The 15,572-nt window shown below is 51.4% G+C and overlaps 1 protein-coding gene across 7 annotated transcripts in view; it reads left to right on the top strand.

Annotated features, from left to right (window-relative positions):
• Nucleotides 1-15,263, top strand: part of ALX4 (ALX homeobox 4) — a 44,898-nt gene extending 29,635 nt beyond the window's left edge. For all 7 annotated transcript variants that reach the window (XM_009569981.2, XM_054068911.1, XM_054068910.1 and 4 more), the window contains 2 exons: nt 7,691-7,819; nt 9,866-15,263. In XM_009569981.2, the coding sequence (XP_009568276.2) occupies nt 7,691-7,819; nt 9,866-10,189 (453 nt within the window). In that variant the 3' untranslated portion in view covers nt 10,190-15,263. The remainder of the gene's footprint in view (nt 1-7,690; nt 7,820-9,865) is intronic.
• The last annotated feature ends 309 nt before the right edge of the window (nt 15,264-15,572 follow it).

Below are 15,572 nucleotides of genomic sequence, written 5' to 3'. Positions count from 1 at the left end.
GAGCTGGTGTCCTGAGGTCCAGTGTTCACAGAAACGCCTCTTGTTTAATGGGCCAGCAGGCAGGTAAGCCTCGCTGTCACCCTAAACAAGGCTGTCACAAAACTTCTTTCTTCAGGAGACTCAGCAGCGGGCACAGGTGCACTAGTTTGAGTGGGAGCAAGTTTCCCCACAGTGTGGGCTGTTTCTGGAAAGAGGGGGATGCAGAGGTGACCAGGACCTTCAGTACCAGAGAGAACGTGGTGATAGAGGAGAGAGAGCTCTTGCTGACCACTTGGTTAAGCATGTGCTGAGACTACGTGAAGCCTGGAGATCTGGAGCAAAAAGGAGATCCAACGACCTTGAGAGGAGCAGGAGAGTTGAACAACCACACCGTGGTCTTGCTGCCTCCATCAGACAGGTGCCACCTCCCAGGAACTATCTCCCCTGAATCAAACTAGGAGGTCCAGCAGAGCCAAATTCCACATTAAAGGAATGAATGATTCTCTGAGTGCTGCTTTCCTCTGAGTCAAGGTTAAACCAAAGGCCTAGCAGAATTCAGAAGCATCTGTGAAAAGGAGTACCACTACTTGCAGCAGACATCCACAGCTTACATGTTGATGGCCATCAAAGACTCTGCTGAAGCTTAGGCTCTTGTTCTCTAGTCTAGCTAATCCTATGACTTCTGTCTGCAGTCATTTATCAGCTAACAACCTCTAAAACCTGCACTGGCTTTGAGAATAACTGGCGTGTGGAGGCATCTGATTGTATTTCTTAACTAGGAGGACTCCTAGGTCCCAGGCAGCCTGACTTGCCCTCTGTTCTAACCTTTACAAGCAGTTATTGCAATTGGTCAAAGCAGTTAGGCCAGCATCCTTGCATAAATCCCTGTTAGTATGTACATTTACTTCTAGTTTCAACTGTCTGCAGGATTTTTCTTGTCTGCTTGCCTAAATTGGCTTGCAGGGCTGGTATGCCCTTCTTCCCCACAGCTGTTTCTCTTCAGGCCAGACACGGCTGCATTTCAATTGAAAGCGGTGTGATACCCGTTGGTCCAGCACGTAGCATGCTGAGCACTGCGGGGTGGGCAGAGGAAGGCAGCACTACAAACGTCAGCTCTTTGCTTCTGCTGTTGGATGCAGCCCTTGATTTCCCAGGGACACATCACAAGTGCTGATGGATTCTCCTGGGAGGCCAGGCGCAGCATCAGATTACCGACTGCACAGTGCATGAAATTCCTTTTGCTCAGGAATGAGAATGAGGTGCTGGAGGGTGGCAAGCTCCTCCTGCTCACCTCTAAGACGGGGTGTGTGGCTAGCACACCCCAGCTAGTGTGCATGGCTGGCTAGAAGAGCCAGGGCATCCAAGGCAGATGCAATTCAGAAGTTCTTTACATATGACCCATGATCTCAGTTTTTCCCCCCCCTCCACTTTACCTCTGGATAACACTGTGGCTGAGGGCAGAAGTTCCCCCTCTTGGGCAGCCACAAGGAAATCTGACAGAGGGAGAGTGCCGGCTGGGAGTTTCACCCTCCGCTGAGATAAGTGCTCCAGCAGCACACTGCCATGGGCATCAGAACTGCCCCTCTCCTCTCATGACTGCCAGATCATGCCTCTTGCTTGGGATGGCGATGACAGGGCTTGTGTAAAGGAGCAGCTGAAGGGCTTGTCTAAGCTGCTGGGCTGATAGAGCACTTACTCCAGGGTGAAAGGAGTAAGCACTTGTATTTCAATCCTTTCCCTAACCCTGCCAGGAAGGACCTCATCCCTCAGGCCGTGGGCTGGCACCCTACTGCCGTTGCCCTTGTGATGAATAGCTGCCATGCTGTCACTAGAAACATAGACTGTCACAGGACAACAAGAACCAGCAGGCCTGTGCTGAGAGCTGCGGGTGCTGGCTGGACAGGCTGAGTCACCCCAGGTGTCGAGTATTTCATGTGCATTCCCAGGGGCCAGGGCTGCCAGCTAGTGAGCTGCTTAGCCTTGGCATGGTGGTGGCAGTCCCCAGGCGGCACAAGAACACAGTCTGGGTGTCACAGGGCTCTTCTGCTGATGGCAGAGAGCTGCACTTCCCACGAGGGAGGCTTTCAGGGCCAGGGTCTTAGTGAATCACGCTAGTGCCTGTCTCCAGCTCTGGATTGTGTTACAGCTTGTTTAGGCTTGGCTTTGGCCTCCCACCCCTCTGGGCAGCTCTGTTCTGCAGGGCCCTCCCCATGCTCCTCCTGCAGCATGGAGGGCCATTAGCTCACAGCCAAAGAAACCCGCACAGGCATGGGACAACATCCCAGGAGACCAGTGGTGAAGCACATGCCTACTGCTAGGACCAAGGGCACAAGAACGGCTAAGGCATAGGGCAGAAATCACAAACAAACCATGAGCACCTTATTGCTGTTCTGCAAGTCAAAAAGCCATTGTGTACTCACACACCCTCCACCAAGCTGGCAGGAGTTCTGGATGCTATGGGATGTCTGAGTACACACCTACTGCAGCTCCATGGACTCAGCAGTCCCTCTCCCAAGGAAGGCACCATCCTCTAATGGATAGTAAGTGCCCTGGGATAATTCCATGTTGGCCAGGTTCACTGCCTGCAAGACTGAATTAAGCAAATGAGTGGCAGGAAGACGAGGCACCCAGCAGGTTTGAGGTGTGATGGTTTCTCTCATGGCTGAACTAGCTTTTGGCTGGAGGTAATCCCTTCTGGCTAGCACAACCAGCCTCCCTGCTCTGCAGGCAGGAGCAGATGCAGAGCCCAGACAGGCAAGTGGTGGCTCTAGTTTTCTCCATCTCTTTCCCAAACTCGTGCTTCTTTAATGAAATAGCTGCCAGAGATCTTAGTGCCTGGGGAAGAGCTCATGCCAGCAGCAGGCACAGGCAGGCTATGCTATCTGTGGAGAGATGGCATCTAGCAGCCTGACCCCTCTGCTGCACTTCTGTACCTACCTTACTTTCCAGGTGTCAGTGCTACCGTATGACAACATTGAAGCTAATTCCCCCTCCGACGCAATGCATTGTGTTCCCTGCTTGCCCCCACAACCTTTCTCTTTGTTGCCAAATACCATCACTTTATTGCATGAAAGCTGTATGTAAGCCCTGTGCGGAGGCAGAGCCACCGAGCCAGGGCCATGCTGTTGGAACTCAGAAACAAACCTGCAAGTGTCTGCAGCACATGCTGTTTTCATGTAGAATCGTGGAATAGTTTGGGCTGGAAGAGACCTTAAAGATCATTCAGTACCAACCCCCCCGCCATGGGAAGGGCCACCTCCCACTAGATCACGCTGCCCAAGGCTCCATCCAGCTTGGCCTTGAACACCTCCAGTGATGAGGCAACCACAACTTCCCTAGGCAACCTGAGCCAGTGCCTCACCACTTTCAGAGAAATAAGGAAGAAATTCTTCTTTATGTCTAGTCTAAATCTGCCCCTCTCCAGTTTATACCCATTGCCCCTAGTCCTATCACTACAAGCTTTTGTAAATAGTAGATCCTACAGAATGTGCATATCTCCTCTTCTTCCATGTCTGGGGCTACAGAGTACCAGCCCCAGAGTACCAGCAACTGCCTGAGCTTCTTCCAGCCTGTCCAGGGCTGCACCAGCTGTCTGAGGCAATGTTGCTGGAGAAACATGGTAGACATATATTCACATACAGGTCCTTTCCCTTGCATTCACCTGCCCACCCCTTCATGCCCCCCCCCAAGCCCATGCCAGCCCGCCCCAGCATCTCATCTCTTTAGGACTGTGAGCACCTCTGCTTCCTGGCCAGCCCTGTGGCAGAGGACAGAGGGAAGGGGCTGGAAAGAGGCTTCACAGCAAGGGATTATAACCCTTCAGGCAGCCCGCCTCAGAGCCAGCTTTACGATACCTAGGTCTATTAAAGAAATGTTTTCAGTGGTGCCCTTGTGATGCAGCAGGGGCTTGAAAGTGAGAAGAAAATGGCCAACTCCACTGCAGCAAAATCACTAGTGTGGAAAAAAAAAAAAAAAAAGAAAAGTAAAAAAGCAAAGCAAAGCAAGAAGTAATATATCTTGATCCCTTTTCCCCCATAAAACCCTGGGAGGCTGGTGGAAGGAGCGGAAAGACTGAGCTAAGCCTGCAGGAAATTAAACATGAAATGAAAACAAGCTCAAGTTATTCAATTCTCTCATCCCAGGCTCCAATTTCCCATTCCAGGCCACTGATAAAATGGTGTCCAGTTTCAACGCTCAAGGATGAATTCTGGCTCTGTTCCTGCAAGCTGGAAAGCACAGGGCTGGTGGCCACCTCTGGGAAGAGGGGAGACAGCCTAGCCTCTCACAGCAGGGTAGGGTCCTGCAAACAGACAGACAGACAGATAGAGGTTGAGAAGACAGGGAAAGGGCAGCAGGGCCAGAGGACAAGGACTGGGAGAACGGATACTGTGAGGCTGTAAGAGGACAGTAGGAGCACAAGAGACTCAAATGCAGCAGGCAGTCTGCTGCAGGACAGGAATGTCATGAGGGCATCTTGAGTACAGGGCATGGGGCTCCAGGCTGGATCCCGCCCGGTGGCTGCCACCAGCCCATCATCACTTGTGGCCAGAGCTCAGCCCATCCACCCGCACCCTGGGCTTGGTGTCAGGGGCAGACAGACTGGCAGGGCTGGCTGGATGCTGGGGTAGAGGCAGCCAAACAGCAAGCAGGAGCCTCCAGTTTTCTTTGTCTCAGGCCATTCCCGGCCTCTCTACCCCCACAGCCTGTCAGCTGTGTATGCATATGGATTTAGGTACCAGCATATGTCTGAATGTTTATGGAGACATGAAACATTTTCTGTTCTGCAGATTTTTATAGGGCTGATTTGGTACATCAGGGCTTATCAAAGCATTGTCTGCAGGAGTCAGATAAATTACATTACCCTACACTCCCACCCTAACTGTTAACACTGAGATACAGCCCGCAATGACTGCTTGTCCCTGCACAAAGTACCCTATCCTGACTCCCAGATGAGAGGCCGCATTGACTGCAGCAATGTCCACTGTCCTGTTACCATCCCATAGCAGCCTCTTTTGATGAAAGGTGACAAGCAATGAAAGGAAAATGGACTTTTGTAGGGTTTTAGGTTTGCTTTTCAAAAGCAGGTGGCTTCCGAGATTGAGGAAGCCAGAGAATACTTAGAATTAGTTGGTTTTTTTGCTGACATCTTCACATTATACATTACCCTGCCTGCCCTTTATTCCCTGGAGCATTGTGAAGGCCTGGAGAAAATCGACTGCAAGATACTGAGCAACCTAAAAGAGTTTGGACTGGAGGAGAAAGGAGAACTTTAAAAAGCAGTCAAAAACTTGTTGCAAGCATTTTGGAGCAGTGGCTCACTGCCAGCCCTCGGAGCATCTGCAGTGCCCCCGGCACCAACACTTGGACTGCAGACACTCTTCCTTTCAGACTAACGCGATGGTTTGCCACAGCTTCCCAGCCCACCATCTGCGTGGGAATTGCAATTCAGAAACTGCCTGTTTAAATAATTTTAGTCTGCCAGTGCCAATTAAATCCAATGCATAAATGCAGAGCAACAGAGGAAAAGCCTGTGCTGGAGACATTTTTCTGCCTGGGTCAGTCTCAGGAAACCTCCCTGCACCTCCTTTGGGGCAGCTACCTTGCTTTCTCAGGGAAGCCGAATGCACAAACCTCACACTGATGACTTTGGAGGTTGCACTACAGTACTGGGCACTGCCATAGGAGCCTATGCTCAGCAGCCCCGCTCCCAGGTGGGTGCCCTGGGCAGGATGCTCAGGCAGGCTCCTCTGCACAGCAGCATAGATGTGCGCCCAGACTGGCGGGCGAGTCAGCCAGTGCCTTCGCCAGGCAGAAAAACTGCCGCATATGCCTGGCATATGTTCACCTTTTGTGCAGCCAGTGCTCTGCTCCCTACCTGCTCTCCACCCCTCTGTGCACAGCAGGGCCTCCTCTGCCCAAGGAGAAACCGGGTCACCACAGCTAACTTTGAATCTGCAGATCAAAGCGGCATCATCTGGGCCAGCCCTGGAACTGGCCTGCAGCTGGGCTGGAATGGCCGTGCCAAGAAGAGGTAGAAGAAAAGCAGACAGATGCCTGGGGCATCAAACCTGCTCCAGTAGGACGCTCTTCATGTGCAACGTGTGCTCAGCTGGGATTAACATTAGGACCTTTCTGCTGGTGCTTTTTGTACCCACTGAAAATTCTCATAAGGTTTTTCATTCAGCATGGGGGTTAACATCAGGTTATCACTTTGGGTAAGGCTAGTTTTGCCAGCTTGGGGATGGTTGTTGACATTGCCAAGTCTACAGGGCAGAACACAAACTCTTCACCATCCACAAACCACATGGAGAAGACATGCCTGGGTGCTGCACCATCTGCTCCCTGCACAGAGCAGACCACAGTGCATGGCCAGACTCTCAGCTGCCCACTCATAGTACGGGGCTGGCTGCAGCGGGTAACTGCGAGAGACCAGCTTGTCTGCATGGTAGGGAGGGGAAACAGAAGCAGGAGAACCTGAAACAACTCATCCAACACAAGCAAGAAGGTCAGCTCAGACGAGAAACCACAGACCCTCAGATCTGTCTTTCTCTGTAGCAGCTTCTAGCTGCACTGGCACAGGTTGCAAATGGCACCACTCTCCCACCCCTCAAAAGCCTGCCTGCCACCCCATCCTGTGACAAGCACACAGTTCACCCTGCTATCACCCAAAGAAGTGAGTTTCCCACCTGGTGTCTGGTTTCCCCAGCTGCCTGCCAAGCAGCAGAGCTACCCCACGGCCAGGCACAGGCAGGGGCGAGCTGTTCCTTAGTGGTGCACCCTCTTTGAATCACCGTGTAAAACCTGAAGCAGAACTGAGTAGCTCTAGGACTGCTCTTTTCATGCACTGGCGTGACCTGCACACCCCAGCCCCTGGTGATTGCCTGCATCTCTCAGTGCCTTCAAAGAGCCTCTTGATTGATGTGTTTTTCTGACTCACAAGCTTCCAGAGGCTTTGAAGACACTGGGCCAGGCTCTGATGCAAATCAGGAGCAATGGTGCTGACAACAGTGCAATAATACACACTGATGTCAAGCCAGTAAAAATAAGAGCAGAAAGAGAGTTTTGGTCTTTCCTCTGCCTTGAAGGGATCTGAGCAGCACTGTGAAGCAGAGAGCTGCAAACCCTGCAAAGAAAACTCAGTTCAAAGCAAAGGACATGTAACTCTGTAAAGAGCACTTGTCCTTTCCTGCAGCAAAGGAGGGAAGGGCTTCTTAGTTTTGTTTAACAGTTAAGGAAAATAAGGCTGAGAAATGCAAGTGAAATTCAAGGTCTCAGCTAAGGGCACCATCATAGCCAGGCTTAGGTCTGGGGAAAGCCCCAGTGCCTGGGGGCCACCTGGGCAGCATCCAGATAACACTAGTTCAGGGGCACGAGGGAGATGGGTTATCCCAGGACAAGCCAAGCTGTGGGAGGCTGGGCTGTGAATGTCCCTAGACAGGCAGGACACCAAAAGCTGGGCATTGCTTTTTGGCCAAGGTGCTCCCAGTCTGACACCACAGCTTGGTCCCAGGTTCCTGCCCCTCCCCGGGATGGGGTGCAGGATGACTGCTCCCCTGTGGGGCTTGTGTGCAGAGCAGTGTCCTTTTGCTGCACGATGCACACCTACCCACTCATTCAGTGGGTAGGTGTGCCAATGGGCTCCCCAGGGCTGCTGTACTTCCTGTCACTGCTGGAACCCCTCTTCACAGCCCCCCTGTCACCCTCTCCACAGGTGTGGTTTCAGAACCGACGAGCTAAATGGCGCAAGCGGGAGCGGTTTGGCCAGATGCAGCAGGTCCGGACCCACTTCTCCACCGCCTACGAGCTGCCCCTGCTCACCCGTGCTGAGAACTATGCCCAGGTGAGCACATCCCCTTCCCCTGCTCTATCTGTCCCAACTCCTGCTGGACTGCCTCTGCTTCCAGTCCCCTCCAAGTGATGGTTCACTTCTCGGGTTCATCCACTTGCCCTTAGGCAAGGCTGCAAGCGTACTGGGGCCAGGGCTATATTGCCAAGCATTGAAGGGACAGGAGTTATTTAGCTGGGTGTTCTGCTCAGCTCTCTCATGCCCTGGCCCAGAGCAACCATCTCTAAAGCGGGCACCAAGCCCAGCCCTGTGTGACACAGTGCAGCCACCCTTTGTGCACAGGTCGCCCGGCTCAGCACACCCTATTAAGCTGTTCTTCTCCCATCATGTGTGCCTCTGCCCATTAACCTCCCACTGGTTTGGGAAAAGGCTGTTTTGTGTATAAAACTCAGCAGTTCCCATGAAGGGTTCCTGCTGCCATGCTTAGGTTTCTATGCATTTCTTTAGGCAGCTGGATAAAAGCACTTTTCCCTCTGATAAATTCCCACAGTTGTCTTCCAGCAGTGGGCTGCAATACCCGCAATACACTCAGTGATGTCTGAAGATGCTTCCCAAGGCGCTTGTGGATTTGTGCTCCAAAGGCAGGGTAGCAGGCAGCAGCCTCATTGGGGTATCTGGGCTGCTCCTGAGGTCTGTTGAGACCATTCCTGCCCTGGCCCAAGAGGCAGGTGACACAGCTGCCTCTCTGCCTTAGCTTCCTGTCCTGGGAAACCACAGCAGCCTCCTAAGCATCGGATTTCCACAACACTGCTTTCAGATGCTGCCAGGGCTGATGGGCATTCCTTAGCTCAAGGGCTAGGCTGTGCCCCCTGCAAAGAACTCCAGCCTGCTGACTTCTCTTCCCACCACCCAGAATTTGCTCAAGGGCACAGTTTTGCAGGCGTGATGCTCTGAACCCAACTTATTCTCAAAGATCTGCTGGGGGTCCTCCCCCTGTGACACCCTGGCTGCCAGCTACCTCCCAAGCCAGCGCTGTACTAAATCTCCCCTGCAGCCAAGCCAAGAGCGTACGACCTCTCTCCTGCTTGGCGTGTCCCCCAAACTGAACAAGAAGCCCTTATTAAATAGCTGAGGGATGCCAAAGCAGCTTTTCAAGCAGAGGACACTGTCAGCAGCCTTTTCAGCACTCCATTCTCTTGCCTTTGTAACTTATACTGCTCTCTCCCTCCATATTGCCCTCCTCTCCCAGCCCTAGAGATCATAGAAATGAAAAGCAATTTGCAGGAGGTAAGAGATCAGAGAGGGCCCAAGGGTGAGCAGTGCAGCAGGGCAGTGGAATGAAGAGCCCTTTGCTTTCTTGCTTCAGCCAGCTACTCACCTCCTCTCTGCTTTCATCCTACATACCCATGTTCCACCCTGGCCCGCAGCTCACCTGCTCCTGCTTGCCCTCTTCTGCAATATAATTTTATGAGTGACCCCACGGGAGACCAGATGGTTGCATGAGGCAGTCTGCAGTGATGCTTCCACAATGGACAACGAGCACTGCTGGGGAGAGGGGCAGGAAAACCACCTGTACAGAGGCTGCAGGTAGCTCAGCTCTGATGGGCGTGTCTTGTGTGGTACAAAAAAGCTTTTGCTTAGGCAAAGCTGCCTCGAGGTGAGCGAGAAGGGCAGATGGGTGTCTCACAGCACCCCTTTCTACCTGTTCTGTAGTGGGCAGGCCCATAGAAACATCATACATGACACCAGATTTTCTGTGCCAAGAGCATCTCTGCTCCAAAAAGTGCTTGTGGTGAAAAAAAAATAAAAGAGAAATGGCTGGGAGGGTGAACAGATGAACAGAGAGACACTATGGCAGAGGAAGGGAACAGTCTTGCTCCCTGTGAGTTAGTCTCTGGCACTCTCTGCCCCATCCAGGCTGGCACATGGATTTTGGAGGGGACGCATTGGCTGTGAATGCCACTACTGGCAGGGGCCAGTGTACTGCACCCCACAGCACTGGCTGCCCCTCGCATGCAGGGCTACCCAGGGGCCAGGATCAGACGCTCCATCACCACAGCCCACACAGGGCAGCCTTGACCCTTCTTTTCCCACTCCCAGATCCAGAACCCCTCCTGGATTGGCAACAATGGAGCTGCCTCCCCTGTGCCTGCCTGTGTCGTCCCCTGCGAGACGGTGCCCTCCTGCATGTCTCCCCATGCTCACCCCCACGCAGCCAGTGGAGTCTCCGAGTTCCTTGGCGTCTCTGGCCCTGGCAGCCACGTGGGACAGACTCACATGGGCAGCCTTTTTGGCACGGCCGGGATGAGCCCCAGCCTCAATGGCTACGAGCTGAACAGCGAGCCAGACCGCAAGACCTCCAGCATTGCTGCCCTGAGGATGAAAGCAAAGGAGCACAGCGCTGCTATCTCCTGGGCAACATGACAAGGTTGCAGCCCAGCACCCATGAGACATGGAGAGAGCACACGGGACAGCCGAATAAATCCATCCGCTTGGACTCCAGACATCTGTTGCCTCCTCGGGGATCTGAATGCAGCACTTTTAGCTACCCTAGGCATATAAAGTCCATATTTTAATCTAAGTGGAGTGTTTCCAGCAGGAATGCAGAAGCTCCCAGCTTCTTAGGATCAGGCAAGGTGAGGGAGGCTGAGGAGCAGCACCTCTTCCAGCGAGATCTGGGTTGGGATGCATCCCCTTGCACCGACACCTCCTCAATAACCTAGGCATATTTTTCTCTCCTCTCTTTTTTTCCACCAGATCTGCCTTTCCAAAGAGCAGGAGTCTGCTGGCATTTCAGCGGCTTCCCCCTATCCCATCAACACCATCCCCATGCCCTCCCCCCCACCAAAAAAGAACCCTTCCCCTCCTAATTGGTTGACAGTGTTGCTTAGATCTGTTCTGCCCTGGGCAGGGGACTGGATGGGGAATCTGGCATCAGCAAAGAGGCACCTCTCATGCTGCCCCCGCCCTCTTAGCAGGAGCCATGACTTCCCACAGCTGAATAGGGAACAGGGTTGGAAAGATAAACCAGGCTAGAAAAAAGGCAACAGTACCATCTCTCCTTCTACCCTGCTTCCTCTCCATCTGGCGGTCTGAGTTAAAGAACAGAGCCATAGAGACCTGTGAAAGGGATGCATCTCTTCCCAAAACAGCACAGTGTCACCATGCTCAGAGTATTTGCCAGCTCTCTGGTCATCTGGCTGGTGGTGCAGCCCAGCAAATGATAGCTTCTCAGCCCAGCTTGCTGTCCCAAGAAGTACTTGAGGCTTGCTTTGCCATGGTCATGGTCAATGTTGAGGCTTATGTGTGTGGTGGGGCGGCAAAATGTTTCCTCTGGCTTTTACTGGGTTGGGAATTACTATACTCAATTTTGAGACAACAGCAATGGAAGATGAATACAGTTGCTCTGAGATTCAGTGAGCTCAAGCGCTAGCACACAGACACAGTCGCATGAGGTCATCAGATTCCTCATACATCTTGTCCTGGGATCATGTAGCTGCAATCACAGCCCCTCACTGCCACTCTCCACCCTAGGGCCCTGCTGCGTACAGCTGCTGTGTGCAGGGGAGAGCACAGGTAGCTGGGAAGGGACCAAGGCTGGACAAGATGCTGCTGCTCCATCTCCAGCCACCTCGGATCCTCTTCACCTTGCAGAGGAAGCAGGAGACACTTGTATTTGCCTGATTCATCTGAACTAATGTGTCTCCCTGCTTTTCTGTCCCAGTGCTCTTACCTGCACAGTGCTAATTGTTAAGATCTCCTTTGCAAGGCTAAATCCTTTACAAGCTTTTCAATGATTTCATAGTGCTAGAAATAATTTTGGAACATCCTTTCACCCCACTGAATTCTCGCTAAGGAGAAGCTGAAGGTCAGCTGAGCACTATCACCCGAGCAGAGTGGCTATGCAGGCTCAGTTTGGGCTGGGCAGCCATCTCCAAGGTTTGTGAGGGAACAACAGGATTTTACTCCCATAAAAATTTGTGTGTCATCCTGCCCTCCCTCTTCATGCTCAGTGTTAGGGAATCTTGTAGTTTAAGATCCAGGAATATTTAGTGGTGTTGGAAAAGGCTCCAAATAAGCTACAACCAAATGTAAGGTTTCGGGTTAACAAGGTATACAAGTACTTCTATAGTGCCTGAACTGCCAAACACTACATAAATGATACACCGTCAAACATAATATATTTATTGGAACAAGAAAATACCAGTAGCACTGTCTCTTTTATGTCCTCAGAAATGCTAAGAAATGCTTTGCTTTGTACACACAGGGAACCAGCACACGTTTAACCAGACCATGTGTATGATCAGGGCGTCTCCCATCATGAGCAGCCTTCTGTCTCAGCCTAAACATTCAGCTGACCAATTGGGTATGGTGCTCATCACTGAACCAGATAGGATCACGCTGATCAGTTGGATGTGTATATCATCGCCACTGGGCACCCCCGACTCCACTGAGGGTCCTGGGCCACCCAGGGACTGGTGGCCGGAGGCAATTCCTCCAGCAGCTTTTCTGCAGGAAGCTGAGTTCAGTACTGAGAGCATTTTCCCAGGTACACCAGGGAAGAAGATGCTTCCCATGGTCAGCTGTCAATCTTGTGAAGGGCCATTGCCTGCACAGCCCAGTAACATTAGTGATGAGGCAAATTAACACCAGGCAGAGCTGAGGAGTGGGCAGTGGGGCTGGTAGGCACACAGGGATCGGTCCCACGTCACCTGCAGGTACCAAAGCTATGTGTGGTGGGGGGCTGTAGCCACTCAAGAGCTTGACTGCATTCCCTACTGAAGTTCAAGTGTAGCTTTTCCTCTTGGACTTCCATGGGGCCAGGACTTCACCCAAGCTGTTTAACAGCCCAAAGGATTAAGTGCTGTCTTCCTTGTCTTGTTAGAAAGAGAGGAGTATCTCCTGGCAGCAGACGTGGCATTTACAGAGGCTTGGCTCCCACCTTCTCTCATCTTAAAATCCATGTGCAAAGCACATGTTAGACTCACTCAATCTATTTTAAACGCCACCACACGTGCCCAGCCCTGAGCCTGCCTGGAAACATCACGAGGTGAGGGGTGATGCTGTTCCCTGGAGTCCCCTGCTGCAAGGCTTCCTTCCCGCCACCTGCCATGGGTGGCCAACTGCTTGCTGGCTCTGCCTCTCCTCTTCTGGTGCTGCTGGCATACCAGCATGGCCCCTCAAGACACCTGTGGGTCATGTTGGAAGGTGTCCTTCTCAAGTGTCTCTGAATGCAGCTATTCAGGCAGTTTTTAAGCTATATGCATCTGTATTTACACACATTTTTAAATTAATTTAAAAGGCTTTTTTAAAAACTAGCTGTTAAATTAACAAGAAAAACTGTATAAATATATATATACTTATATGTATCTTAATCTAGCCAGCCTGCAGCTACTGCGTTTCTTAAGGGTCACAGGGTCAGTGCTGTTCTTGCAATCTAAAGTTACCACAATTATGTCTTTTTTAATTATTATTACTACTATTATTTTACTACCTTTCAACTCTATTTATGACTTTCTTCTCTATTTATTTTTTTTTTTTTAGTATTTTACTCTTGTCCGTACGTTGGGTTGCAATTCCCTGGCTGGGACTTCCCTTCAAAGCTGCAGGCCTTGTCCCTAGCCACTGTTAAAATGTCTCACGAGCTCCAGCTGCTCTGACACCCATCGTGCTACTGCCTTCGGTGGCATCTCTGCAGGTGCAGCACTTGCAGCACCCAGCTAGCTGGCCTGTCTCGGCTGCCCTCTGTAGTCTCACGGAAGTAGCTTTCTCTCAAGCTGTCCTTGCCCTGCAGCAGGTATCCTACAAGGGGGCTGCCTTACATTGCCCATGGTTAGAAACATCAGAGATGTCCCGGAGCTTCGAGACCAGGAGGCAAATGGCGAGAGAAGCACGGGTTCCCGGCATTGGCTTACAGGTGGTCAGATGACACTTCCTGCTGAGTACTCGGAGGCACCTCTTGCCTACAAGCAGTAGTTAGTGCTTCGGTAGCAACTATAAACCAGTAGTGAAGCACAGTTGGGGTTTGCTGGTCCTGTGGTGCCCAAGTTCTAAGGGTTGCTGTGCCTCAACAAGCCCATGAGGAGAGGGGCGAGACAGGGGCCAAGTCAGCCTCCAAATGCATCGCCCACTGCCAGCACTGTCACCTGCCCATGCTCCTAGCAGGCTCTCCAGCCAGATTCCTTTTGCCTCCTCTTGAACATACTGCTTGGTTCAGGTCTCACTGCCCCAGCACCTCTCTGGGTAGAGCCCACTGGAAGAGGACCAAGACAGCAAGGTGAAGGAGAACCTGCTTCCCTTTCCTCTAAAGCTCACGGTAGTGCGTGGGCCACTGCTGGAGTGCACATCTCTGCCAGAACACACCTGGCCTGAGCTGTGAGCATGGGCACAGCATTATGGGAAAGCCTCATGCAGTGGCACATGAGGTCACAGAGCTCCAGTACACACGGTTTTACCTGCTCCATCAGCCATGAGGATGCAGCACCAACCTGGGCCAGGCATAGCTGGTGTGCTGACCAAGCAGGGCTGCCGGCTGGGTTCCTCCAGCAGAGGAGGTGTTTCGGGGCAGGGAGGCGCGCTTCCCCATTTCCCAGAGGACACCCAGACTCGTCAGCACATTGTAAAACACTCTCCAAACAAACAAAAGCAAAAAGGTAGTTTCCTGGAAAAGGTTTGAAAAATAATCAAGCAGAGGCAGCCCCTTGTGTTTATTTTGCTGCTCTGACTGACACAGCAAAAAGCAAACAGACTGACGGAGAAATTAAACCCAAATGGAAAGAGGGGGCAAAATCAGATGGAAAATCATTCAGCCCTTTGCAGATTCCTGAAGGGAGCGGTCTTGCACCCCCCTTAATTCTTTGCTGGTAGCACGGTTCCCCACTTCCCCCACATAGCTAGGTAGGTAGGTAGAGTTAGGACATTTGTACTACTGATTTTGAAGGACAGTTTTCAGTGTATAATAATATATCAGTTTAGGTGTGCAGTGTTTGAAAGAGATACTGGGAGAAAGAAAGAAAACAAACCTCAATCAATATTACTGGGTTTTTGTTGTAAAATATTGTAACCTTGTATAAACACAAACTGGTTTATTTTTTTCTTTCGCTTAATGGCCTGGGGTAGAACACTAAAAAAAAAAGTTTTAAAAAGTTCAAGGAAAAAAAAATAAAAAAAAATTAAAAATGTTGCCATGTGAGGTTTGTGTGCCATGCAATGTTATTGCCTACGCAGCCATGTATTATCAGTTAATTACAGCGGAATATTAAAAAAGAACAAACAGTCTTGCAGCTTGGTTCTTTCCCCCCCCTTTTTTTTTTTGAAGTAAGTTATTGCACTTGCAGCATTTTTGTTCTTTTCTTTTTTATTTTGGGGGGACACGACTGGAATTTCTGGGCACCAGTTTTTATTTTTCCAGCCTCTGAAAGGAGAGGCATCACTGGGAAGGATCCCACTTCCCCAGCACCCCGGCCAAGGGGGCATGAACACTGTTGTTGCTGTTTTGATTTGCAATAAACTCCTTCTCTTCTCTCCTCTCGACTGCAATCTGGCTGGTTTGTTCCTGACTCATGACAGATGAAATGTGATCAGAGGGGCCTCCAAAATCTCACGTTAATTGAAGTTGGCAAAAAATACTAACAGTGCCCTTTTGAACTGCTGACACAGTGCAGAATGGATTAGCCGGGCGTAGATTAACAACAGGTGGCAGCTCACGGGCCGCTGCCTCTCCCCGTACAAAGAGATGGTTAACAGCCAGCAGCCAGGCGCAGGAACATCCTGCCAGCCAGCTCCTGGCCAAGGAGGGCCTCCTCTC

Source organism: Cuculus canorus, chromosome 5, assembly GCF_017976375.1.
Source record: "Cuculus canorus isolate bCucCan1 chromosome 5, bCucCan1.pri, whole genome shotgun sequence".
NCBI lineage: Eukaryota > Metazoa > Chordata > Aves > Cuculiformes > Cuculidae > Cuculus > Cuculus canorus.
This window is presented reverse-complemented; position numbering and strand designations above follow the sequence as displayed.